At 37.3% G+C, this 26,749-nt stretch overlaps 1 protein-coding gene across 6 annotated transcripts in view; it reads left to right on the top strand.

Annotated features, from left to right (window-relative positions):
- UBXN2B (UBX domain protein 2B) overlaps positions 1 to 26,545 on the top strand; it is a 28,837-nt gene extending 2,292 nt beyond the window's left edge. For 2 of the 6 annotated variants that reach the window (XM_008523571.2, XM_070630547.1), the window contains 9 exons: positions 3,588 to 3,691; positions 5,071 to 5,135; positions 6,478 to 6,549; positions 9,458 to 9,608; positions 11,485 to 11,568; positions 12,615 to 12,724; positions 15,410 to 15,547; positions 20,920 to 21,081; positions 22,295 to 26,545. In XM_008523571.2, the coding sequence (XP_008521793.1) occupies positions 6,533 to 6,549; positions 9,458 to 9,608; positions 11,485 to 11,568; positions 12,615 to 12,724; positions 15,410 to 15,547; positions 20,920 to 21,081; positions 22,295 to 22,457 (825 nt within the window). In that variant the 5' untranslated portion in view covers positions 3,588 to 3,691; positions 5,071 to 5,135; positions 6,478 to 6,532 and the 3' untranslated portion in view covers positions 22,458 to 26,545. Of the gene's footprint in view, positions 1 to 3,587; positions 3,692 to 5,070; positions 5,136 to 6,477; positions 6,550 to 9,457; positions 9,609 to 11,484; positions 11,569 to 12,614; positions 12,725 to 13,077; positions 13,169 to 15,409; positions 15,548 to 20,919; positions 21,082 to 22,294 lie in introns of all 6 variants that reach the window. The other 4 variants (XM_008523569.2, XM_070630546.1, XR_011543047.1 and 1 more) reach the window with 3 other exon arrangements.
- Positions 26,546 to 26,749: the final 204 nt, after the last annotated feature.

Below are 26,749 nucleotides of genomic sequence, written 5' to 3'. Positions count from 1 at the left end.
AAAGTACTCTCACGTACATATGTCTTAGCTGCCATGCAGTGTAGGATTTATTGAGCCCAATCAGGAGAGATGGATAGTTCTCTTCCAGAAAGCCTCCTTGTACCAGGAGCCTCAGAGTTACAAACTGCAGAAATCTCCTGTGGATATCAAACCAAGAGTAGATCTTAGCTCCCTCCATCCCCCCAGTTGGGAACCATTTAGTGGGAAAGTTTGGGGAGGGATTGTTCCTGACAACACTAACCCTAATCCTCTTGGATATCCATATACCCTGTCATTGGTTCTCAATTTTAGTGTGCATCAGAATCACCTGGAAGGCTTGTGAAAGCTAAGAGTGCTGGGCCCTACCCCAGAGTTTCTGATTCATTAGATCTAGGGTGGGGCTTGAGCATCTGCATTTTTCAGAGTTCCTTGGGTGATGGTGATATTGCTATGGTGTATAAAAAACCCTCTTTATACCTTCTGGAAGTTGTCACTCTAAGACTGAGAATTCCAGTACTTTAATCTTTTGCTATAAACTTGATTTCCTCACTCTCAATGACTTTGCCTTCAGGTTTCTTTTCACATTCTTCACATTTCAAATTCTGGAGAAGAGATTATCAAAGTTTACATACTTTATTCTCTCTGTGTAATTGAAATATCTTCGTAATCTAATTGTTTAGCTTGTGGAACACGCTGTCATAATCATTCACAATGCATCATTACTTCGCAATGCATGTATTTTTATCTCTTTGACTGAGATTTTGTTGTCCTGTTGGTTTTGACCAGTACTTTAGTTTGTTTTGAGGGTTTAAATAATCATTTCCTCTTCTGGTGTGGTGGCATTTGCTATGACAAATAATATACGTTAAGTTTCTTGGGGCCAGCCTGGTGGTGTAGTGGTTAAATTTGGATCCTCGGCGTGGACCTACACCACTCGTCAAGACATGCTGTGGCAGCATCCCACGTACAAAATAGAGGAAAATAGGCACATGTTAGCTCAGGGCCAGTATTCTTCAAGCAAAAAGAGGAAGATTGGAAACAGGTGCTAGCTCAGGGCCAATCTTTCTTATAAAAAAAAAAAAATTCTTTATAGTATTTACTAATGGACTTATGCCATATGGTGCTATAGGGACATCGTGAGTCCTGGCATTAATTCCCTCTAAATATCATTCATTTTCCTTTAAGTTAAGGATGTAGCATTAGTAACCAGGATGTTTCAGCTAGGTGGACTCCCTGCTCTAATATAATTTTCTCCATATTCCTAAATATCCCTATATTATATTTCTATGTATATATATTCCTATGTATTCCATAGTTAATATTCCACATTCCATGGAGTCAAAGGCATTCTTTGCCTTATTTGTTTATTTCACAGAAGAAAATTATTATTTGATTGACAGTTTATTCAAATCTTCTTAAAGCGAAAAATAAGGTATAGGGGCTGGCCCAGTGGTGTAATGGTTAAGTTCGCCAGCTCCGCTTTGGCAGCCCGCGGTTTACAGGTTCAGATCCCAGCACGGACCTAGCACTGCTCATCAAGCTACACTGTGGCGGCATCCCACGTAAAATAGAGGAAGATTGCCACAGGTGTTAGCTCAGCAACAATCTTCCTGAAGCAAAAAGAGGAAGATTGGCAACAGCTGTTAGCTCAGAGCCAATCTTCCTCACACACACACAAAATAAGGTATAAAACTGTATAGCAAATATCTCAATTTTAAAATCTGTAACTTTATTCTATCTATATCTCTATCATTCATGTTCTGTTATAGTCTATGTAATTCAATGTGAATTTGTTGGCTGCCTATTAAGTATGTTGGAAACAATTTGGAAACCTAACATACAAGAGGGGGGATAAAATAATAAGAAAAGTATACAGGTAATGACAATATAATGTTTAATATGAATGTCAATAATAGGATAGGCCATCCTATGAGGATTTAGAAAAGAAATATCATTTAACTAAGAAAATAAGGTTTTGTGAAGGATGGCTGAAATGGGCCTTTGAAATACAGGTAGCATTTCCATTGGTGGGACTAGGAATCACGTAAAATTCATAGAGCTGAAATATAATCAGCTCCAGAGGAAATCCCTAAAGGAATAGTGCTGTGAAGAGATTACAGGGAGGTAAAATTTCTGAAAACTTCAAACCCAAGTGGTCAGCCAGAGTGTCTGTCTGTCTGTCTGTCTCTCTCTGTCTCTTCTCCCTCATTTGTTTTGTTTTTTTGTCTTTTGGACGGGACAAGGTGGGAAAAGACCATACAAGATAAATAGATAACACTGCAGGAAGCAAAGAAATCTTGGGGAAAATGAAACACTGATGTAATCATTGCTAAACATCTTCCAATAATATCTTCTAGTAATGGACTACTTTCCTTGTGCTTCACATACATTATGTAATCCGTAAAATGACCCTCTAAGGTAATTTTTTGTGTGTGGACATTTAAAGGGAACTAAGGCTCAGAGAAGTTAAAAAATTTGCCTGTCACACAAGAGCCTAAGTTAGGGTTTTAATTCAGTTCTTCTGGATTACAAAACACTTTTATAATTAGGATTTCTAGCAAAATTGCCATGTTAGAAATACGAAAGTTGATGTACGTGTATAGGGGGTGGAGTAGGGGTAAAAAAATTAGATAAAAATAAAGCTTTTCATTTTTGTTTTCTTGTGTGTATATTTTAAAAGTTGAGTAATACAATCATGAAAGAATTAACTTTTCCCCCATTCTCTATTCTTCTTTTCCTATTGAGGAAAATTGTGGAGGTTGTTTTCATATCCCTTGTGTTTCTGGAAGGAGCACTTTATCTGGGTTTTTTCTTTTTCTTCTTTCCAAAAGATTTCCCAAAGATTATAGTCATGCCAATTATAAATTGAATAGTCACAGGGGCTTCAAGGACAGTTTTTGAGTTTTTGGCACCCAAAGATGTCAAAAGTGGGAACAAAATAACTTAATGCTGAAATATTTGAGTAACTTCTTAAAATTCCCATTTCAAGAACTATGTTTTGTTTATTTCATTTTGAAGATATCCAGCTTCATATCTATAATGCGTAATTTGGTAATATTCCTTTCTTAAGTTATAAATGATATATATAATTCACTTTCTTTTACTTTTCAGAAGCTTATTACCTTAAACTTGATGAAATTTATATGTCTGGTAGACTTTTTTAGATAGAATAATTTTGAAATTGTTTTATGTGCTTGGATTTTGAAAACTTGAACAGCTAAATGAAATAGTTTTATGAGATCTGACGAGAGCAAACATTAGTGGGAAACATCTTCGAGTATTTTTATAAGAATTGTGATTCCACCTTGGAAAATGATCTGTTACCAAATTCCGTTTTTGAAACTGTTGAATAGTTAATTAAAAATAATTAAATAATTATTGTAGCTTTGATTTATTCTAGTATATGTGGCATTTTGGTTAGTTTTATAAAACGAGAGATGCACTGGTTTCATTTTGAAAGAGAGTCATCTTTTGAAGCAGCAGCCTTCATTTTTCATTAGAAGTCTTAACTACTCAGTTGCAAGTTCATGTTCTACTCGTAACTTCTAGCTGTGTAGAAAAGTTTACTTCTAGTGTTAATACTTTATAACAAATCTGTTATTTTATAGTTGGCCTTGGCAGAATTATATGAAGATGAAGTGAAATGCAAGTCTTCCAAATCTGATAGACCTAAAGCTGCCATCTTTAAAAGCCCGCGAACACCACCTCAAAGGTGAGTTTTGTTTTGTTTTTGTTTTTGAAAATTGTATCCCTTTTTAGTTCACTAATCTCAAATTATTTTAAATGGCCTTGGGAATTTTTTTAAAAACTGTAATTTCTTAGATATTATTTAGGTGTTATTTCTAAAACTGTGGTCAGAAAGCTAGAGGAAACTCATGGAAAAGTTATCTTGCATACCTAATATTTTGGTAGACATCATATAATTATATATTGAAGAGTATTTTTCTTGGGCACAGTGGTTCTTTTTTGAGTCATAGGATTCATTGAGGATCTGATAAAAGCTACAGCCCCTCTCCCCCAAAACGTTTATGTTCAATTTTGTCAATCATTTTTAACAGTTTCTTTGTTTCTTAAAACACACATCCATGGAGCCCCCATGTGTCTTTTGTCCTCCATTTAAGAATCTATAACTTTGGGAATCTGTCTATGCTTCTGTTGGATGATGACCCATCTAATAAGCAATCTCCTAGGTAGTGTTGCTGTTAAAATCCCTGAATTATTATAAAAACCAACTGTGAAGATTTAAGAAGTGACGGCCACATATATTTTATTGCCATGAGTTTTCTTGTTTCCAGGAATATTTTCGTTAATGTCTTTTTAGCACTGCATATGTCATTATTGAGGAGAAACTTGAATTTTCCCAATATATTTCATTCTCGCAGTCTGTTATTTTACCAAAACTTGAAAAATTCACTAGAAATTCTTTTTTGTTTGTTTTTTTGTCACTACTTCACATCTTTTCTTTCTGTAGAGGAGATAAAAATGACATATCTTTCTGGAGAATGAGAAGAAAGAATAATATTATAATTTTCCATGAGCTTTTTATTTTACAAATTTTCAAATCCGTAGATAACCAGAAGCTTAGTACAATGAATGCTGTATATGCTTCAGCTACTTGAAAGTAAATAGCAGCTGTCATAACACTTCACCCCTAAATACATTAGCGTGCGTCCCCTAAGAAGAAGCTCCCGCTCCTTTATAACCTTGATAACATATCCCACCTTAGAACATGAACAGTAGTTTCGTGGAATCATTTACTATGTAGTCCATAGACAGAGATCTCTTAGAACAGTTTTTGGATTTAGGATACAGCCAAGGGCCAGGAATTCTGTTTAATTATGCCTGTTCTGAATCTGAATCCAGAGCATTCTCTCCACCTTTTTGTTGTTTGCTTTTAGCTCTTCTGTATAATCTAAAATTTAGTACATTGACTTTTTTGGAGAGTCCAGATCAGGTGTCTTGTAAAATGTCCCACATTCAAGATCATTATTTTTTCATGATTAGATTCTTGTTAAACTTGTTTTTCAAGAATACTAGTAAGTGATACTGTCTGTTATTTATTATGTCACATCAGGAGCCATATAATTTCAGGTTTTCTCACTATTGATGATATTCACTTGGTTAAGTTGCTGACCACCACATCACTCGATTGTAAGGTACAGTTTTTCCTTTGTAATCTGCAAGTTGTTATCTTGGCACTATTTGAATAGCCTATTCTTTCATTGAGTTTTTTTGGGTTTTTTTTGTTTTTGAGAAAGATTAGCCCTGAGCTAACTGCTGCCAATCCTCCTCTTTTGGTGAGGAAGATTGGCCCTGAGCTAACCTCTGTGCCCATCTTCCTCTACTTTATATGTGGGACGCCTACCACAGCATGGCTTGGCAAGCGATGCCATGTCTGCACCCGGGATCCAAACGGGTGAACCCCAGGCTGCCGAAGTGGAACGTGCACACTTAACCGCTGCTCCACCTGGCCGGCCCCTCATTTAGTTTTTATTTGACTTATATGTGTATCTTTACATACATATGTGTGTGTATATATATACATACATATATTAATATATATACAGTTATGCGCCACATGACGTTTTGATCAACAGTGGGCTGCATAATACAGTGGTCCCATAAGATCAGTACCACAGAGCCTGGATGTGTAGCAGGCTATACCTTCCAGATTTGTGTAAGTACACTCTGTGATGTTCTCACGACGGAATCGCCTGAAAGACGCATTTCTCAGAATGTATCCCTGTCATTAGGCGACGCATGATTGTATATATGTTATACATTCTAACTGCTTCCTTAATTTATGCATTCTCCAAAGTTTTGAAAATACTTAAAATATGTATGTACCGAAGTTTTACTGATTAACTATTTGGCCGCTGTTTCCCCAATTTGAGCACATTTTAAATGAGTTAATCTGTTCACGATATAACAAGTCAAAATATTTGACTCCTTTGACTTCTTATAATAAGATTAGTGTATTAATATTTTCCTTGGTATCCAAATGTAATAATTAAGATATTTTAATCAATAGTTTTTTCTTTTTAATTTATGCTATCTGAAACAATGTTGCCTTCAATAGTTATAATTTGATAATGCAGTTTTTAGGACTTTGTGCCTCAGATTTGATCTCTGGAATTATTTACATATCTAAAAGGAGGAGCTGCCTTAAATGATACTGGTTGAGGCTTAAGCTGTGTTTGATCTGCTTAAAATACAATGTGAAGCAAATTATTGGTCATCTTTTTCTTTGTGAAGTATGATGTTTTCTGATACCTTGTATACGGTTTGTTTGATTTCATATTTGATATTGATGCTTACCTGGTTTCATTGCGTGTCTGCTGCTTTGTTTGGTACAGAAAACAGTGCTTATTTTCTTAGTCCACCTTCTTGGGCAGTATCAGATATCAAAACATTTATCTGCCCATTGTCATTTTAAGCCAATAAATTTTTGCTATCTGAAAGCCTAGACATAATGTGGTCTGTGTTTTTAATTTACAGAGGAGGAACAGAATCTACAGAAAAACTCTCAAAAGATAGCCTGATACCTGCTTTAATGTTCATCCAAAAAAGGTTATTTATCACAAATAGAACTTAATTTGTCACCTTGTTCAGAAATGTGAGAACTTAAAAAAAATGTGCTCTACAAGTCATTAGATAGTAATGTTTTGGGAATACTATTCCAAATACTATCTCATTTAATTATGAGATAAAGTGTGTAAGATGTCTAGCTCAGTGTTGGTACTTCGTTGGCCCTTAAAAGAGTATTAGGATGGAGATAAGCACAGAAAACAAGGGACAAAGTTCTAGGAACAAACAGGCACACAGGAAGAATTAATAAAAGCAACAAGAGGGACCAGAAAAGGAACCAGCAGAACGGTAGTAGAAAAACAATTTGCCTAGTGGCAGATAATTTTGGACAGGTGGAGCTCTGCCGGGGCGTGCTTCCTCGATCTGGCACCTGTGCAGTCACACAGAGCCCCACACTTAACAGGCCTCGTGTTTGGTTTAATGCTTTGCTGTTACTGTCTTGAAATTCTTAATAAATTGTGAACAAGGAGACTCGCTTTCATTGGGCACTGGGCCCTACAAAGGATGCAGCCAGTTCCGGATACAGCCGCATCATGTACAGCCTTGAAGGCCAGGGAGAGTTATGTTTTTATAGAAGGCAGTGTAAAGCCAGTATATGTTTTTGAATTCAAATTATGATAAGCACTATAATATAATGATAAAAGCTTTGATTCTAAAGATAGACACTCCTCAGTTCTATTTTTTTTTTCTGTGTAGTCTAATAAGCTTTTGCCAATGGACAAATCTTTAAAATTCCCTAAGCTCAGTTTCTTATCTGTAAAATGAGGAAAATACCATTGTTATGAGGATTAAATGAGCACATAGTTAACCCTTGATAAATGTTAGCCATTATTATTATTTACTTTTAGGAAAATAGGAGTGGCGATACAATATAAAATTAATAGTGATGGGGAGAACAGGATAAGGAGACAAAGAAATCAAGAAGAAAACAATTGCAGGAATGTGGTAATAAAATTTTGGATTAGGGTGGTATCAATAGAATGGAGGAGAAGGGGTGAAATCAATGTGGGATAATTTTAAAGAATTTACTGTAGAAACTCGATGACATGAGCTATAGGGAGTAAGTGACTGGAAAGAGAAAACTTCAAGGCTCTTAATCTGTGATACAAGGAAAGATGTGATTGTTATGGGAAGATTTATGTGGGAACATAGGTTTAGTTTTGGAAAACACGAACTTAATTCAAGTAGGTGCTTTTAGAAACAGCACTGAACCATAAGTAAGAGGGTGCTAAAAACGTGTTTGAGAGTCATCTGTGTAGGGGAGGTTGCTATTTACATGAGTGGACAAATATTTTGATGATGAGATGATTTTAAATAGAGAATGAGAGTCAAGGATATAGGCATACTTAATTATGAAAGAGGAGAAACGGATGGATTGTGGATCTAAATATAAAAGGAAAACAATAAAACTTCTAGAAGAAAATAGAGTATCTTCATGACCCTGAGGTAGGCAAAGATTTCTTAAACACGTAATAAAAAGCATTAACCACAAAGGAGGTGGTAGATCTTTTCCTGTGTGGTTTTCCAGTAGTGTTTCTCCCTAAGACTGAGATAAAAAGGAGGTGTATAGTTGTACCTTGGCAGACTAGAGATGTGGGACAGGGAGCCAAGGAGCTACAAAAGGAGATAGCTGCAGCGGGAGCTTTGCTTTTCTCTTTTCTTTCCTTTCACTCCTCTTCCCCTTCCTCCCTTTTTTCCTTTCCCTTTCTCTACCTTTCTCATAGCTGCCTGAAATCATCTGCTTGTCTTAAGAGTCAGCTGTGGCAGTTTTAGGCCTTGCTCACTATGCTGAGCCCTCTCACTAGAAGCTCGGCAGGAAGGCTTCCAGTGGCTCCTGCTCTGTGTAAACTCGGGCCTCAGTGTGCTTCCCCAGAGCACGAGCAGGATGGAGGCCGCCCCACCACCATCCCCGCCACACCACCATCCCCGCCCCACCACCATCCCCACCCCGCCCCCACCAGTTATGAGCTAGCCTCATGTTAGTGCGGTTGTGCTGGTGTCCACTTGTTCTCCAGGTGGGTTTTTCCTTCACTTGCAGTGAATTGAAAGCTGGTCTGCCTTTTCCTCTTTCTGTTCAGTTTTGCATATACTAATTTTGGAGAAAGTCTTGAAGGTGACCTCCATTCTTAGTCTCCAGTGCAGATATGATTTCCCCCTTTGTTTTGTTTTGTCACTCAGTTCAGTGCAAGTTTGGAACTGGATGGTCGTCTTATATTGGAAGTCTCCATGGTGATATTTCATTGGTTGTATTCTCTGATATTCTTAATTGAAAAAGATCTTGAAAGCTCACATGGGGTACTAATCTAGGGTAAAGGAAATTTTTATGTTTCCTGGGACCACTATGAAGTTGGAGTCAGTACAAATTAGTCACTACATACTTAATACACTGAAAAATTTGCCTAGTCTATAAATTATTTACATTTAACACAGGGAGTTACAATTTTTCAATCCAAAAATCTCTGAGGAGTAAACCCTCTATGCCTGGATTTAGATGTTTACGTGATCAAATCTACAGGTCTCTGCACTAATTAGGTCCCTACTGAGTGTGGATTCCTCAAGGGAAGAGACCTAGCTTCCGCTGTCAATACTGCTTTTCCCCACCACACCAAAAGCGCTTAAGCTGGGAAAGAGATGCATCTGACAAGCAGTTACAGAGGGTGAGGGAGGAAGAAACAAGCCAGATGCTGAGCTTGCTACCAGAATCTCCACAAACTCCACGAGAAAGTGGGTGGAATATTTACTGCGTAATACCTTAATCCCACTTTTAAAATTAAATGTTTCCACGGAAGTCAGTCTTTTTAAATAAAAATTAATCTTAAGACTGTGTAGCTTTTTAAAGTAGTTTTTGTCTGTAGTCTAAGTTTTTATTCATGAGCTATAATGTTTAAAGGTTCTATTCAGGCGAACACGGATACAGTGGATTACATATAGTTCGACCTTCAACTGGGAAAATCGTGAATGAACTTTTCAAAGAGGCGAGGGAGCATGGCGCTGTCCCTCTGAATGAAGCCACAAGAGCTTCAGGTGATGACAAATCTAAGGTGAGTGCTAATTTTAAAACTGAGCATGCTATTTATATATTTAATCTCCTCTGTAGTTTTTTACATTCTTTGTAAACATTCTTTTTCTAACTGTATCTTTCTGTTTTAAATATTTGATTCATTTTTGTAAGATTGTATTCTTTCTATTAGTGATTGAAAGTTGAGGCAGTTTCTTACATTTCTATGCAATTTCTCTGTTTACCTGTTCATTTTGAAATAATTACAGACTCACAGGAATTTGCAAAAAGTATGCAGAGAGGTCCTGTGTACCTTTCCCCAATGGCTAATAATGTTCGTTTGCATCTTCCTTAATGGCCTGTGATGTTGGCCGTCTTTTCATGTGCTTATCTTTATTGCCGTCTTCAGTAAAATGTGTCTTCATGACTTTTGCCCATTTTCAACTTGAGTTGTTTGTTTTGTTACAAACAAAATTGTTTGAGAGTTCTCTATACGTTTTAATAGGTATGAATCTTTTGTCAGATATATGGTTTGCAAATATTTTCTCCTAGGCTTAGCCTGTCTTTTCACCTTCTAATCAAGGTTTTTCAACACAGCAAAGTTGTAAGTTTATCCCTTTTTTTTCTTTTATGGATTATGCTTTTGGTGTCTTGTCTAGGAACTCTTCACCTACCTAACTATAGGTCCCAAAGATTTTCTCCTATGTTATATAGAAAAGTTTTATAGTTTTATATTTTATGTTTAAACCTATGGTACATTTTGAGTTAATTTTACGTCAAGGTTCATTATTCTACTTATGGATGTCTAATTGCTTCATTATTGTTGAAAAGGCTCACCTTCCTCTATTGAACTGCCTTTGTACCTTCTTAAATGTCTATAAAACTTTTATGTAGCTTTTCCATCTATCGACTGATACACTATTGGTATATTAAAGAAGATATCATGTGTCTTTTTGTGTATAATTGTCATATATTCTTACAATTAGCATTTCTCAACCGAGGTTTTCTAAACTACCACGTGGCCTCAAGGTGTCACAGTTGGGTAGGTTTCAGGTGTGCCTAGGCATGTGTCTTTCAAAAAAGCCTCTTGGTAATTGGGACAGTACATCTACTGTTGAGAACTGCTATTCTAAATGAAACATAAATTTTAGTTTTCATTTCATTATTTACCAATAGCTTGAAATTCTTTCTGTCAGGTCTAAGGTAATTTTAGTTCTTGCAAGTTCTCCAATTCTGTGAGAAAAATGTGGAATTGATATTATTTAGTCTGTAGGATAGAAGGCAATGTAATAATTAAAAGCTCACTCATAAGTGGTGATTTAAAGTGTGATATTTTTACTTCATAAGCTGTCCTACTGCCTGAAAAATAGACGACTTAGTGATTAGCATAGTAAAATAAAACGTGCAATCATAGTTTATTTGGTACAGTTGAATAAAAGGAAATTATAAGGTAAGTATAGAGCTTTTCTTCAGGGTAGTTTATACCCATTTATAAAATTCTTCCTTTACTCTGTGAAACTGTTATTTACTTCATGAAATATTATTTAAGCATTATAATTTGTATTATAAGACTTCTATTATAAGACTTATTTATAAGACTATAAAATATTAATGGTGGCTTTTTAAAGTCTGCTTATACTTCAAAATATATGTTTCAGTGTATAAATACATTTCTTAGTTTAAGGGTGGCCAAAGTTAATTCAGCTTGAGTTACTAATGTTTTTATGGGAAAAAACAGAATTTCTTGCTTGTGTATACTTATCTATAGCATGAGACTTTCATTTTAATATAAAATTTCCCTGGAAAGTGTAAACCAGTTTGGCTAATTACAGTTGATCTAGTTTTAAAATATATATCACATATTATCATAACACTTTGCTTAATAAAGTGGATTTTTCATCACTTGCTGTGTGCTTCAGTCCTTTACAGGTGGAGGATACCGATTGGGTAACTCCTTTTGTAAGCGGTCTGAGTACATCTATGGAGAAAATCAGCTGCAAGATGTAGGTACAGTAATCAAAATGACCAATTAGAGATATTTTCGTCTAGTTACTGTTGTTTGTTTTGAAATTAAAAATTGATAATGTAAATGTAATCTCTTTTTAAAACATTAATGTATAAGTTTTCAATCTTAAATTTTATATTTTGTATCTCAGTTGTGCCCTGCACTTATAGATATGTAATTATTTGTTGAAAGAACATATGAGTCACTGTCAAAATAAGCTTATATAGGGGCTGGCCCAGTGGCACAGTGGTTAAGTTCACACCTTCCACTTTGGCAGCCTAGGGTTTGCCATTTCGGATCCCGGGTGCAGACCTAGGCACCACTTGTCAAGCCATGCTGTAGGAGGCATCCCACATATAACGTGGAGGAAGTTGGGTACAGATTTTAGCTCCGGACCAGTCTTCCTCAGCAAAAAGAGGAGGATTGGCAGCAGATGTTACCTCAGGGCTAATCTTCCTCCAAAAACAAAAAGAAAGCTTATATATATGTTCCCATAATTATAAATGGTATACTGTCATAATATAGAATAAGCTGAGTTCTAAACATAGAAACACCTCAAGTGATTCTTTGTTTCTGTTGCCTTTTGAAATTTTGGAGTTACAGTGTCATTGTAAAAATGTATAGTTTAGCCCTGGAGCATCACTGGAAATTCTGTCTTGCCCGTTCGCATGAATATTTAAGCTCTGGCAGAGAATAACATGGGCACAGATGAAGAAGAAGGGTGGGTGTTGAGTGACAGCTGGGTGCTCTCATTGCCTTCGTTTTCTCAGTGAACTAGAAATAATTGTACTTCAAGGCCAGGGTCCAGCTGTGGGACTTTTGGTATTTCAGCCATTGTCAGTTTGTTATGCTAAATACAGATCTGCTAAGCAAACACACATGGTTTATGTCTTTATTTTAACTATGAATAAATAATAGTGCAAATAACTGCATATTTTAAATTAAGTAGATGGTTTAATATATTGTGAAATATCACATTTGAAACTTAAAGTGGTTTAATGCAGATGGATTCTTGCGTTTATCTTTTTTTCCTATGCTCACAAGGTTCAGATTTTGCTTAAACTGTGGAGCAATGGTTTCAGCTTAGATGATGGAGAATTGAGACCTTACAGTGACCCAACAAATGCTCAATTTCTGGAGTCTGTTAAGAGAGGGTAAGATGTATTATTTGTATTTTATTGGCTACTTTAGGTGGGGCTTTTTTTTTTTTTTTTTTTACAGATGCTGTTCAGTAGTGAATGTACTACGGGTTTGTAAGAGTTAGATACTGGAATATATTATGTAAGTGATTGCCGGGGGAAGGGCATTTTTAAGTATATAAAGGATAAATTGCTATTTGTGAGTCACTGGATCTTGGGGGGAGAGACAGTGACACTGGTCCCCTTTTAAAGTCTGATGAAGCTCTGCTCCCATTTCCGAGAAGAAACATCTCAATGTCATAAATCAGTGAATTGATTAGCATGTAGCTACCCATCCGCTAAGCCACTGTCCTGCTTACTGTTGACAGGGTGACTCTCATTGCATGTATGCCTGAAATTCAGCAACTTATATTAGCAGTCTTTTAAAGTGGCATTACTGCTGGCAGAAGATTTTGAAAGGTTAGTTTGAAGTTCTACTTTGTGAAAGTAAACCAGGTATACAGTGCTCTGACCCATCTAAAGAACGTCGTTACTCACCAGGCCTTCTTGCTAAAGGATGAGGAACCAAGTCATTTTGCTATGATTATAAAGGCTTTTCTGCTTCTGCTTTCACTAGCTGACAGCGTGATCATTCCTAAGTGGAAATACAACTTAAGACATAAGTTGGTGATGAACTGGGAGGTTTAAGTAGCAGTGAAGGGCCTGGAGTAGGATGTTATGCTCCATGCAGGAACTGAAGGTGGCGCTTTTCCAAGTGATAAAATATGTCCAAGGAGAGTGGCTGAAGTGGCAGGGAGATGAACCTCAGGGGAGTTGAGGTAGTCAGGGACCTGAAGGAAAGGTATTTTAGAACACTAAGTTGCATAAGTTTTGACTTTGAATTCTCCAAGGATAATGTCAGGGTGCCAAAAAAAGGCAAGAAATGCTGTAAGCCATATGCGGAAGTCATTGAGAAAGGTGGGAAGTAGTCCTGGGAGGAGTATCTGGTGGTGGCAAATACAAAGCTATAATAGTTTAAATTCATGCTCTGGACTCGGCAGCCGGCAGAGTCCCTGGGAAGAGCCCGGAGTGACTGAGAGGGGAAGTGTTCACCTGCTAAGTGAGGATCAGCCTTACTGTGGACATCGATGCTTGTTTCAGGACAGTGGAAGAAAAGAACACGTTTATGATGAATGTACTATAATATAGATCAAAACTAATTTATTGTTAAATGATAATAATGCATAAACTTCATAGGCTAATGTTCAAGCAATCATGGTATACTAAAAGAACTTTTTTATTTGAGCCACACCATATCCTCAAATCCAGTTTATCTGAGCCACACTTTATCCTCAAGTACAAATTATGATCAAGAACAGTTTTATGAAAGACTCCTTAAAAAAAGTTATTGATGTCAGATAGTGTTTGCCAACTGTATTATCATTGTCCCCAAATATTTTGTAACACCGTCTTCACTATCCTCAAAGAAGAACTCAGATAATATAATCTATCTACGCATATTATTTCCCAACAATTTATATAGTATTCTATCTTAAATATATGAAGAAACAAAGGAAAGTAATCTATCATAAAATTATACATTTCAATGTATAAATGACCACACCATGAGACTTGATGGAGTCAGATAGTTTGCACCTACGTGCAGTCTAGCACTACTCATGTAAATGTGACAGACAGCAACAGGATAATGAGGTCTGTGAAGCTGGCAGCTTAATTACTATAAATGACATTGCAGTCTGAGACACGGTAAAGTTCCAAACAGAACAAAATGTGATCTTCCCTCCGTTTATATGGTAGTACATTCTTGGGAATTTCAAAGTGTGTTAATATAATACCAAAAGAAACAGTTTTTGCTTATATGTAAGCTGGAGCCTAGTAAGCCTTAGGTTTTAGGCTCAGACATTATAGACAGTGTTGTTGTCCACGTGAATCTCTGGCAGGGCATTCAGTGTTTCTGTGGAAGTCCAAACAAGTCTTCATTGGGCAAGATGAATCCCTGGTCCTGACTCTGAATGACAGCAGCCCTCACGAATCACACAACAATCCAAAACACCCCGTCAGGGTTGGCCTGGTGGTATAGGGGTTAGGTCTGTGTGCTCTGCTTCAGCAGCCTGGGGATCGCAGGTTCAGATCCCAGGCACAGACCTACTAGCACCATTGATCAAGCCATGCTGTGGCGGCATGCCACATAAAATAGGAAGATTGGCAGAGATGTTAGCTCAGTGACAATCTTCCTGAAGCAAAAAGAGAAAGATTGGCAACAGATGTTAGCTCAGGGCCAAGCTTCCTCACCAAAAATCAAAACAAAACAGAAAAACACCCCTGTCAACTTTCAGACTTCTCCAGGGAGTTTAGAATTAAATATCTGCATTTACTATTATGTCCTCCTAGGAATTTTCTAGTGCTAATTTAGGTATAAATTGCAGTCTTGCAGTTTGACTTTCTAAATGTCAGAAGTACCCCAAGATCACTGTGAAACAAGAAATCCCTGTGTTGAAAACCACTAAGGAGAAATGTGATGCCGCTTTAAGAGAGAGAGAGATCTACAGTGACTAATCGGTCATCGTGGAAATTTCTATATTATAGTTTAAGCAAAAATGACTGTTTTTCAGTGTAGCTCACATCTTGATTATAGTAACCTCCACAGTGTAGATTCATTATTTGAATAGTTAACTAAAACTTTTTTCCCCTTTTTAAAAGAGAGATTCCCTTGGAGCTTCAGCGACTGGTTCATGGTGGCCAAGTGAATTTGGACATGGAGGATCATCAAGATCAAGAATACGTAAAACCGAGATTGAGGTTCAAGGCTTTTAGTGGAGAAGGACAAAAACTTGGAAGGTAAAATCCTAAAAAGAGAAAAATATTTGTCTTGGTTCAATGTGAATTTTCTTTGAGAATAACAAAAGCAAAATAACCTGGAAAGTAAAAACTAAAATATGAACTTTGAAGACCTTGCTGATGGAATTAGATATGCAAATCCAGGGATAGTATTATTAGCTAATATTTAGCAACTGCCACCTTCCTAGCCCTCTAAGCACTTTAACATACATTAACTCAATCTTCACAACACCTCTGGTGGAGAGCCTGTCATCACTCCATTTGCGGGTGCAATAATTTGCTCAAGGTGATTGAACTGGGAGGTGGTTAGCATGTGGCCATCCTGCCTCTTTCTGATTACATGGGTCCAAAGGGGGAAATTGTAAAGAGTTGTTGATTAGATAAAACAATAGATACCTTAGATCACAGCTTTAAGCATGCCTGTCTGCGATAAGTAATTGTTAAGCTCTTACAGCAAGAGCAATATGCTTAGTTTGGTTATTTTCTATATATTTTAAGCAGCCAAACTCTTTCTTCAAATTATTGAAGCCCAATATGTAAAACATAGAAAACCTGAGCTCCTCTAATTGTAGGTGTTGCAAGGAGTTGTCTGAGACATTTCCGAAGAACCCATAGGATGTTGCTGAGCACAGTTTAGAAATCAGTGTACATGGTATAATGTATGAGTGGACTCCTTAAAATAGCTGTGGCTTGAAAGAATCTTAATAAGTCTTGTAAAGTAAGTGGGTAATAGTTACCCTCTATTTGTCCACATATCTCTATAGGAGACGTGAAATTGCGGCATTACCCATCTTTCCAACATACCCTTGTGCATCCTTTGTTCCTTTTCATGTGATTCTTTGCCTTTTAAGGTCTTTTCAGTTCTCTTGTACACACTGCTTCTCTGTTCCCCTCTCATTTCTCACACTAGGAAAATATTCATTATTGGTTCTTTACACTTGTCTTTCATATCTCTAGTCTCCCGTCTCTATCCTTTTCTTCTGATAGAGAATGATTTCTGCGACATATAGGGGGTAAGGGAACATGTGTTGACCTGACTTTGTTTTAGGATCTGAATCCTTCAGCTCCCAGTGTGCTGGACTTTTCTCCCTTGTCTCTCTTTACTACCAGCACAGGTCAGGCTTCCCCTGAATTGTTCTATTTCTTTCCTCTTTTTGTTTTTATAACTATGACTCTCAGATAGAGTTTTCTAAAATATTTTCTAGCACTTCTCATTTTTTACTTAATATTTATTGAGATAATGATTTTTAGTTAGAACACGGGTAAAATGCCCAGTCATCTCTTTGCTTAAGACATACTTTCTCTATTATTTAAATTTATGACCAAGAATTAATGTTAGAATGCACATCTTTGTTAGTAGAAGTACAGTAAATCTACAATTGGAATTGGAGAAGGTAGCATAAAGGGAAGATAGCTGAGAAGGACCACTGGTTATAATCAGCAATTTCACCTCATGAAAATAAGGATATTATCTAATTATAGTATCTTATAAAGGCCAGCCTTTTTCCTTATAAGGCAGATAGTTAGAGAAAGATTTTTAAAAAGGAGAAAATGATAAAGGAAAATGACAGAGTTCAGCAGTGATAATGCTATGCCGATCATTAGCCATATTGGTCAGGGTTTTTGATTATAGAAAACAGACTTCACTTGCTAGTTTAAATAGTAAGAGGCTTCTTAGAGAGCCATGGAAAGTTTATAGACTTTCTAGAAGAGATAGCAAACTAAGTCATCCTTAGGAGAAACAAACACAACAGAGAACTTTCTAGAGAAAATACTTCCTCTGCCCCCTCAGTTGCTCAGTCCCTTAGGGACCAGACACTGGAACATTCCATCATGACTGCTCTGGAAGAATCAAATGCCTCCGACACCTTGGTAACCAGAAGACCTGCATAGCTTCCACTTTGCGGTGCCCACTTTCACCACACAAGTATGGATTTGTTTGCTCAGGGGAAGGGTTGAATCGTATAAAATCCTAGCTGCAAGGGAGTCTGAAAAATGTAGTCTTCAGAGTTTTCAGGTTCTAATGTATAGGAAATTTAGACTAGGTTAGCATGGTGGTGTGAGCCTGTATCACGCACTTGAATCCTAATGTTGAAAAGTTGAATATATATTCTAAGAAAGTGAAGAATTGCATAGAACATTTTAAAAGACTTTACATTAAAAAAATATTAAAATAGAAAAGTTCTGCGGGCCAGCTTGTGGCTGAGTGGTTAAGTTCACACGCTCCGCTTCTGGGACCCAGGGTTATGTCACTTCATATCCTGGGCGTGGACATGGCACCACTCATTAAGCCATGCTGAGGCGGCGTCCCACATAGCACCACCAGAGGCACTCACAACTACAATATATAACTATGTACTGCAGGGCTTTGAGAAGAAGAAGAAGAAGAAAAAAGATTGGCAACAGATGTTAGCTCAGGTGCCAATCTTTAAAAAAAAAAAAATTCAGGCTCTGTGGTTTCAACAGTCTGTTTAAAAAAAAAGAAAGAAGAAAGTTCTAACAGTTAACCTTTATCTGTTCAGAAAGTAACTTTCTAAAATGACTCTTTCCCAAGAGTTCCAGACAACGATTTACTGAACAGAGAAATAATTAAAAAGAAGCAAACAAAACAGAAATGGAAATAATTCCATTGTTTTCCATAGCTGGCAGTCTAATTGCAAACAGAACATTACTTAGATGGAAACTAAATTTTTTATTGTGATGTACAGATAATTAGGGGTAAACCTAAATGCAGTCAAAATATTACCCATTGCCCTCACGTAATATAATAGGAGCAAGCAAATCGTAGATGGAAAACTGCAAATTTACAATGGTAGAACAAACTGTAATAATGAATAAAAATCAGCTTGGTCAGCTAGAGTCAAGCCCAACAAGTAGAAAATCAGATTCATTTTTGATAGGCAGGGCTAACAGTAGGTGTTCACTGTAGGCTTTTGAGCTGGCATGTATGGTGATAAAAATCATGATTTGAAGCACATCTTTCTTTCTGCTTAAGAACAGTCACTGCCTGTTTATCATACTGTACAGTTCAGTCCAGAAGATTCTGTTTGCCACTCTCACCCAGCCCCTGCACCTGAGGTTTGACTTCATCTTGATCCCAGGACCCTTGAGGGCTCTCTTCTCTCGAGTCTAACAGCCCTTCCCTCCTGCCTTTCCATCATGTTCTTATCCTGGCAGGTCTGTGGCCCCCTTGCCTGACTGTGCAGTCATTGGATTGGTCTGCTCTGTGCCGGTCAGTGCTGCTGGGGGCATTCGCACACCTGTGCTGGGCGGGCAAGCGAAGCTGCTCCTGCTCTCGAGGGGCTGATCCCAGAGGTCCCCTGCTGTCCCTGAGCCCCCTGTTCTTCCCCTGCCCCTCACTCTCATGGATTCCTGTGCTTCCAGGCTCACTGAGAAAACAGAGCCCAGCAAGAACGCACTTTCTTAATATATTCCCCTTAGCCTCTGAGTTTGTTAAATCCATCCTTACTTCCCTCTTTTAAACTTAAAGATGTTTTTCCTCCTGTCTAAGGGAATCATTCCACTTACAATCTACATCCTCTCCTCCAGTTTGCCTGGAAAGCTTGTTTTATCAATTAACTTCCTTCTTTTCTTTGCTTAAAAACTTTCTTTTTAATGTAACACTTGAGACATGCAAACTATATCAAACTATCACTATGGCTGGATCAATTGAATGATAAGGAGAAAGTTTTCAGTAGCAAACAGGCATGACTTTGACAGCTAAATATTAAAGTTACTGTATCTTTTTTAAATGGTGTTTTTATACCACAGTAACCGACTTGCTTGCTACCTCTCTCTGTGGCTCTGAGCCTGTCTTTCAATCTCTGTGACTCAGTTTTCCCTTCCTATAAAATGATGTGGTTGACCTGAATTATCTTGAAAGTCCATTCCAGTCCTCAGATGTTATTCCATATAATTTCATGTTGACATACACACAACTTCAAAGAAACGCATGAAAGGGCTTTTCTTACCGAGTGTCCCTGCCCTGTACTTCATTTTTATGTTTTGAGAAGAACTTTCCTGGTCAGAATCTATTTTAAACAGTGAGCATTAAGGTACAGAAACAGCAATACCAACTTGACAGTGCAACTATTTAGGCCCTCAATTCGAAACTTGAAAGAAAATTCCTTAATAAGATCTGATGAGTGATTACAAGTCATCTTTTCCTCATTTTTCATATCTTTATCTTATATATTCTGAAATCAGTTCTAAAATATATGTCAGGAAATAGTTAAAGAAAGGGGAAGTGTTAGCAGTAAGTGCCAGTTCATTTTACCACTTTACCATATATTCTGAGAAACTTTTTGGGTGGGAATGGGAGTCATTATGTGCTAAATTTACACTTGACTAAAGCTCAAGTGTTCGGAGGACTTTTATACTAATAAATATAGATTTATTTTTTTTTTTCAAAAGAAAATAATTTATAGGAAGCCATCTAAATCTCAGTATTTGAGAGAACAAACATCGAGACTATCAAAGAATCTCTTAAGATGACGGAGAAGGTTAGAATTTGATGTCTATAAAGAATTTGGCTAAATTTGTTTTAATTTCTTGACCAAAAGAGCAATCTCTTTTTGACATTGACTTTCAGCTTACAATGCTTGGTCATCCTGCTTCATTAGAAAGCACTGAGAAAGCACTGCTAAGGTTGCTAGTAATCAAGGTCAATGGTAAGATGTCCTATCAAATAAGCTTCATCATAAATTCATCACCATATATAAAATGTCATTCCTCACTAACACTTAGGACTTACTTCTCTTTTGTAAAGCAGTCACTGCTTAAGTCCGATGTTTTTAAGTAATGCTAATTATGTTTAAATTAAACTAATAGTTTAATGCTGGTGATTCGTACAAAGATAGCTGGCACCTGTTGAAACACTGTTCGAGGCTCTATGTTAAGGACTTAGTGGGTATAGCATACCACGTGACATAGAATCATTTCTTCCCATTTTATAAATGATAGAACTTGGATTCAAAGAGATTAATTTACTTAGTCAAGTTTACAGTGGTGACATAGCTGACTGGATTCAAAACCAAGTCTGTCTCCGTTCATACCCATTCTTTGACTAAAGACTGTTGTGCTAAACAGTTGTGCTAACATGAAATTTCAAAGGGATCAAGGGGGAAAGAATACAAAGTTAGGCTTTTGAAAGAGATTGGATAAACTAAATCAGAATCATAGGATCCAAAATAATTTTAATATAATGAAAGAGATTGGCAGATGTATAGGAAACTCGAAGAAAGTCCAGAAGTCCTAGGCCGGATACCGTGAGAATCACCTATAGATCTAAGCAGTTATTCTTCTGTCTTCACTTTGTCAAATGTCTTATGTTTTCAAATTTGTGTTCTAATTCTTTAATTCTTCTTTCTTAGCCTTACACCTGAAATAGTCAGTACCCCTTCCTCCCCAGAAGAAGAGGATAAATCAATGTTTAACGCGGTTGTCCTTATCGATGATTCAGTGCCAACAACAAAGATTCAGGTCAGGTTAGCAGATGGGAGTCGTCTGATACAGAGATTCAACAGTACGCACAGGTCAGCTGCTGGTTTCTCTTGTACATGTGGTTGCTTGTCTGTGTAAAACTGTATGTGACTTGAGTAATGAAATCTAATGAAGAATGAATGAAATTCTTTAGACTTACTTTTGAAGTAAGTTTTTGACAGAAGAAAAAAACTTTAAAAGGATAATAGCTGTGTGTAAGGAGTGAAATATGTAGTAGTTAAATATCTTCTGTAAACTGTCCAAAGACTAATGCAAATTCAGATATTCAAAAATAAAGTTGTTAAACTTTTGCACTTCTGCACTGTTGCTAAAACCATGTAAAGTGGGATCAGATTTGATTTAATATAGTAAAACCTTATTGGGACTTTACTTGTTTAAAAATTTGTGATAATTCTGGTTGGAATTAACTTTCCACCTAGCAGATTCTTCATAATATAAATTTGTAGTGTAAATAAAGTTTAATGGTGCTGTTGTCAAGTATTTCAAATGAACTTTTAAAAATGTTATTTTAGGGGGCTGACCTGGTGGTGTTAGTGGTTAAATTTGCAACTCCACTTCGGCAGCCCGGGATTTGCAGATTGGGATCCCAGGCATGTACCTAGCACCATTTGGCAAGCCATGCTGTGGTGGCATCCCACGTAAAATAGAGGAAGATTGGCACAGATGTTAGTTCAGGGCCAATGTTCCTCATAAAAAACAAAAAAAAGGTCATTTTAGCATTCATTTGTACATTTGTTGTGCTAATAAGATATTATTTTTATTTGTTCATTGTATCCATCTGAGGGATACATTTATGATCTTAGTTGAGTTGTATGTGAAAGTAATTTTTAAAAATTATTCTCATGACTTATGCTTTTCATAGTCACAGACTCACCTTGACACAGGCCAATCAGAGGCACCTTTTTCTGGGTCGTGTACTGCTGAAATATTTTATACTCCGAAGAGAGTAGGACCTGCACTTTTGGTGTCATAACATTGTTGATATTTGTTTTCTGTGTACCTCACCTGAAGATTGTCTCTGTTTATGGTCAAAGTAGATATTAGGTACACTCCAAAGGTAACGCTTAGTTTGATCTTAAAGCCAAGATAAATCCATCCATTGAAGTAGTGTAAATTAAAGAAAGTTACAGAACATTTAAATAAGGATTAGAAGTGTGTAATTTTTATTATTATCTAATGTTAGCTAAAAGCTTACATGGCAATAAAATTTTGTATCACAAATTAATCTTTATCTTCTTTCTTCAGGATCCTGGATGTTCGGGACTTTATTGTGCAATCCCGTCCTGAATTTGCAAGTCTTGACTTTATTCTTGTGACTTCATTTCCAAACAAAGAGCTAACAGATGAAAGCCTGACTCTACAAGAAGCAGATATTCTTAACACTGTGATACTCCAGCAACTAAAATAACGTTGCTCCTATTCATGCAGTGGCATGTAGGAAGGGGAATGTGCCATGTTAAAAGGGAGATACTTAGAGCATTAAAAAAAACTAATGATTTTTATTATTTCTACAGATCAATTTTGGTTTTACTCTTACTCTATCTTCCAGCCTTTAGTATAGATGAACTTGGACTGGGAATAGATCTTGAGACAAATATGTATGAGTTTTTAGTTGCAGGGCTGGCTTATGTTGGTACCTTTTAAGTATTCTGGCAAAACGATTTGTTACATGCTCAGTGTTAATTTAACAACATTTGTTTACAGAGAAAATGAACAAAACCCCAATTTGATAAATGCATTTGGTAAAATTTGCACTAAAGTTTCCTGATGCTGCTTTGATCAACAGCCATTAAGAAATCTTCTGATGAAATAATTTGAAATTTTTTCTGTGCTATATACTGAAAAGAGTCTGTATTCTGATTTTAAAATACTTGATCATGAGATAATTATTTCTCCTATTAAGATTTTACACATTCTTTTTACTTACTGATTTAGCTGTACTACTAGTGTCAAAAAATACAGTTTGGCCTTGTATTTTACAGAACTATAACCATCATAAATTAGAAACAAAGACATAGAGGTCAGCAGTTCTCGAGAAGATGTGTTAAACAGCCCTTTAAAATAGAGTAATTACATTCCCTCCCAGAGCCTGCCTTGATCACATTCATTTCTTCCTTTAACACGTTTTTCTAGGGACCTGCACTATTTACTAAGCACTGTTCTAAGTGTTCAAGCCAGAATGTATTCTATTTCAGGACAGAACAAGTGTGGAAATACAGGAATGTAAATTCTATCAGACAGACTGGATCTAAAGAATTACCAGCATAAATGTTTGCATTTCTGCAGAAGCCAGGTATTTCCTGAATGAGGTGGCTACATCAGGAATAGGAAAAGCTGCAGCTTGTTCCCCAATATCATTTCATCTTTGCTCACCACTCCTGCTTAGTTTTTTGTTGCTGCTGTAACAAATTACTACAAGCTCAGTGGCCTAAAGTAGCACAGATTTATCATCTTATAATTCTGTAGGTTAGTCGCTGGCGTGGGTCGCACGGTGCTGAAGTAAGGTGTCCACAGGGCTGCATTCCTTCTGGGAGGCTCTAGGGGAGAAGCATTTCCTGTCTTTTTAACTTCTAGAGGCCACCTATGTTTCTTGGCCTGTGACCCCCATCTCCATCTTCAAAACCAGCAACATTGTATCTCTGCCCTTCTCTGTCATCATACCTCTGACAACCTCTGGGAAAGGTTCTCTGCTGTTAAGGACTCATGTGATTAGATTGGGTCCACCAGATGATGCAGGATCGTTTCCCCATCATGAGGTCCATAGTAACTGTAACCACATCTTCAAAATCCCATCTGCCATGTAAAGTGACATATCACAGGCTCCTTCTGGAGGCTCCAGGAGTGAAGCTGTTTTAGCCTCTTCACCTTGTAGAGGCTGCTGGCATCCCTTTACTTGCGACCATGTCCCTCCAGTCTCTGCTCTGTCCTTACGTCTGTTACTACCACCTTGCATTCTGCTTTCCTTTTAGTGGGACCCTTGTCATTACATTTGGTTTACTGGATAATCCAGGATAATCTCATCTCAAAATACTTAGCTAATCACATCTACAAAATCCCTCTTACCTTGTAAGGTAAGAAATTCACAGGTTTGGGGATCAGAACATGAACTCTGGGGGTGTGGGGGGAGCATTCTGTCTACCACAGTCCACTCCTGCCTCAAAGATTCACATCTATCTTAAAGTCACCCATCCAGAGGTGCTAAAAGTCTCAGCCTGTTAGGCATCAACTTAAAGTGTGAAATCTTATCTGAATCTCACCAGCTGAAAAGTTCCAAATCTCACTTAAATCATGTAAATCAGGTGTGAGAGGATCTGGGTGTGATTCCTGGGACACAATTCCTCGCCATCTGTGTTCCTATGAACCTAGAAAAACAGTTAGCTGCTTTCAAATATAGTGGTAGGACAGGCATAGACTAACAGTTATAGCCATTCCTGGGCAAAAAAATAGAAAATAGAATTAAAAAAGAAGCTACCAGTGCCAAGCAATAGGAATTCAGCTAGACACACTCCATTAGGTTTCAAGGCCTGAGAATCATCTTCTGTGGCTTGCAGCACTGTCCTTGGCTTGTGACTCCCTCTCAGAGTCATCTTGTCTTTTTCATGAAAGTGAGCTCATGTTTGCAGCTGAGTAATTTTATCAGCTTGTTTCTTGCCTGTGGAATTGTGGGAGGTCCAGCCGTCTTTCCTTTCATGCTGTCTCTATCCATTTCAGTTTAAGATGGCAACGTCTGCTGATATAACATTCTCAAGAAACCTGTGGATGTCTGTGTATGTGGATGTCTGTGTATTCACCCTGTTAGCCTAAAGGCCCTCCACAGAGCTTTCGCGGATAATCCCTTCTCTACTTTTGGCTTTTTTTTTTTTTTTTGAGATAGCTGAAAGGATCTGTGAGTTGCACCCTTAATCTCTTCAAAGAACCTTTTGTGTGACTGGACTCTCAGTTTTTTGATCTTTCTCAGGTATTGGCAAAAGACTGTACAGCCACACCCTCATCTCTTTGCCTAGGGCAGGCTTTCCTGACAGTGAATCTCTTAATTTGAATGTTTTTGCCACTGCCGTAGGCTAAGAATTTCTGTCATCAAGTCCTGTTCTCTTTACATTTAACAGTTCTTCCCTCAATTTATCTACCTCCTCTCACATTTGACTATAACCAGCAAGAAGAAGGTATGCCCACCTTCCACACTTTGCTTAGAATCTCTTCAGCTGAATATCTTACCTTTATCACTTGCAGCTTATGCTGTCCACATAACTGTGGGACACAATTCAGCTAAGCTTTTTGCCGTTATGTAACTAAAAATCTCTTTTTCTTCAGTTTCCAACAGCATGTTCCTCATTTCCTGCCGAGCCCTCACTGGCAGCACCTTTACTGACCTTATTTCTGCTAACAGTCTGTTCATGATAATGTAGATATTCTCTGTGGCAACTGAGGTTTTCTCTCCCGTGCCCCCTACTTCCTTTAAGCCGTCACTAGCATTTAGCATCCGTGGAACAGTTAACAGTGTTCAGGGCAACCTGGGCTCTTTCTGTCATGCTCCTGAAAATTCTTCCAACCCCTACCCACTGCCCAGTTCCAAAGCCACTTGTGCATTTTTAGATATTTGTTCCAGCAGCACCCCACTTTCAGGTATCCAGAAAAGTCTACTCTGCCTGCTCACTGCCAGTTGACTTGAATGTGCCAATGGGAGACTTGGAATTCACCTTTCTCTGGGGGCTCTGGTTATTTCAAGGAGGTGCGTTCACCCAGGTTTTAGTACTGGGAGTGCTACCAGAACCGCCACAGGGTAGAAGTGTTCATCCCACCACAGAGAAGACTTTTTCTCTGTCATAACGAAGAGTAAGAGGATTATGCCCAAGGCTCCCCCTCAGAATAGGGAGCCTTGTTACTTTCTACTAATTGCAACCAATTTAGAGAATAAGTTCCATAACTGTTAGTTACAAACAGTTCAAAAAATCAGTCTCAGTTGAAAAAGATTATCAAAGTTAAATTGCATTTTCACAGGAGCAAAATCGTCTTCCTAAGGCAATAATCTATTGAAACAAATGAGCATTTTAAATAAAAGGGCACTGCCCTCTTTTGGATTAACTAAATGGGGGAAAAATTAATCAAACTCTGTGAAATTATTTGAAATTTTATTCTTGTAGTTTCTTTCATCAATTAAATGGAGTGCCTCTAGATGCACATACGAAACGACTGCCATTTTTGTATATAATAGTCTTCCAGAACATAGAGATTTACATTAAGAGAGAGAATTAAACATCCAGAAGGGGTGACCAGTACTTCCACATGTACTAGGTAGTGTTTGCTTCATTTAGAGTCGTTTTCCTGAATTCTTTTTACTACTGCAGTCACTGTAACTTTTAAAGTTTATAATCATCTCAAAAAAGATGTTACAATGAGCAGTTAGAGAACCATGTGTGAGGTCAATTGTTTTGCATGATGTGTGTAATCAAAAAATTTTAAGTGTCTGCTTACCAATAAAGAATGTTTTCACTGAAACTCATTGAAAATTCTTTTCAAAATTTCCTTGATTTGCAGTTTTATTTGAGTGGCTTAATGGAGTATTTTAAGCATGAGTAACATTTCCTGTGGTTTAATTTCCTGTGGTGTATCATTTTAATGGGCAGAGAAGGAACTGAGCTGTAGCAGTGTTATCTCAATTTCCCATTACTGTTTGTTTTTATTCCACCAAAAGAAAAGTAC

The sequence above is a fragment of the Equus przewalskii genome, chromosome 8 (genome assembly GCF_037783145.1).
Source record: "Equus przewalskii isolate Varuska chromosome 8, EquPr2, whole genome shotgun sequence".
Taxonomy (NCBI): Eukaryota; Metazoa; Chordata; class Mammalia; order Perissodactyla; family Equidae; genus Equus; species Equus przewalskii.
Note: the sequence above shows the minus strand (reverse complement) of the source record. Positions and strands in the feature narration are given on the sequence as shown.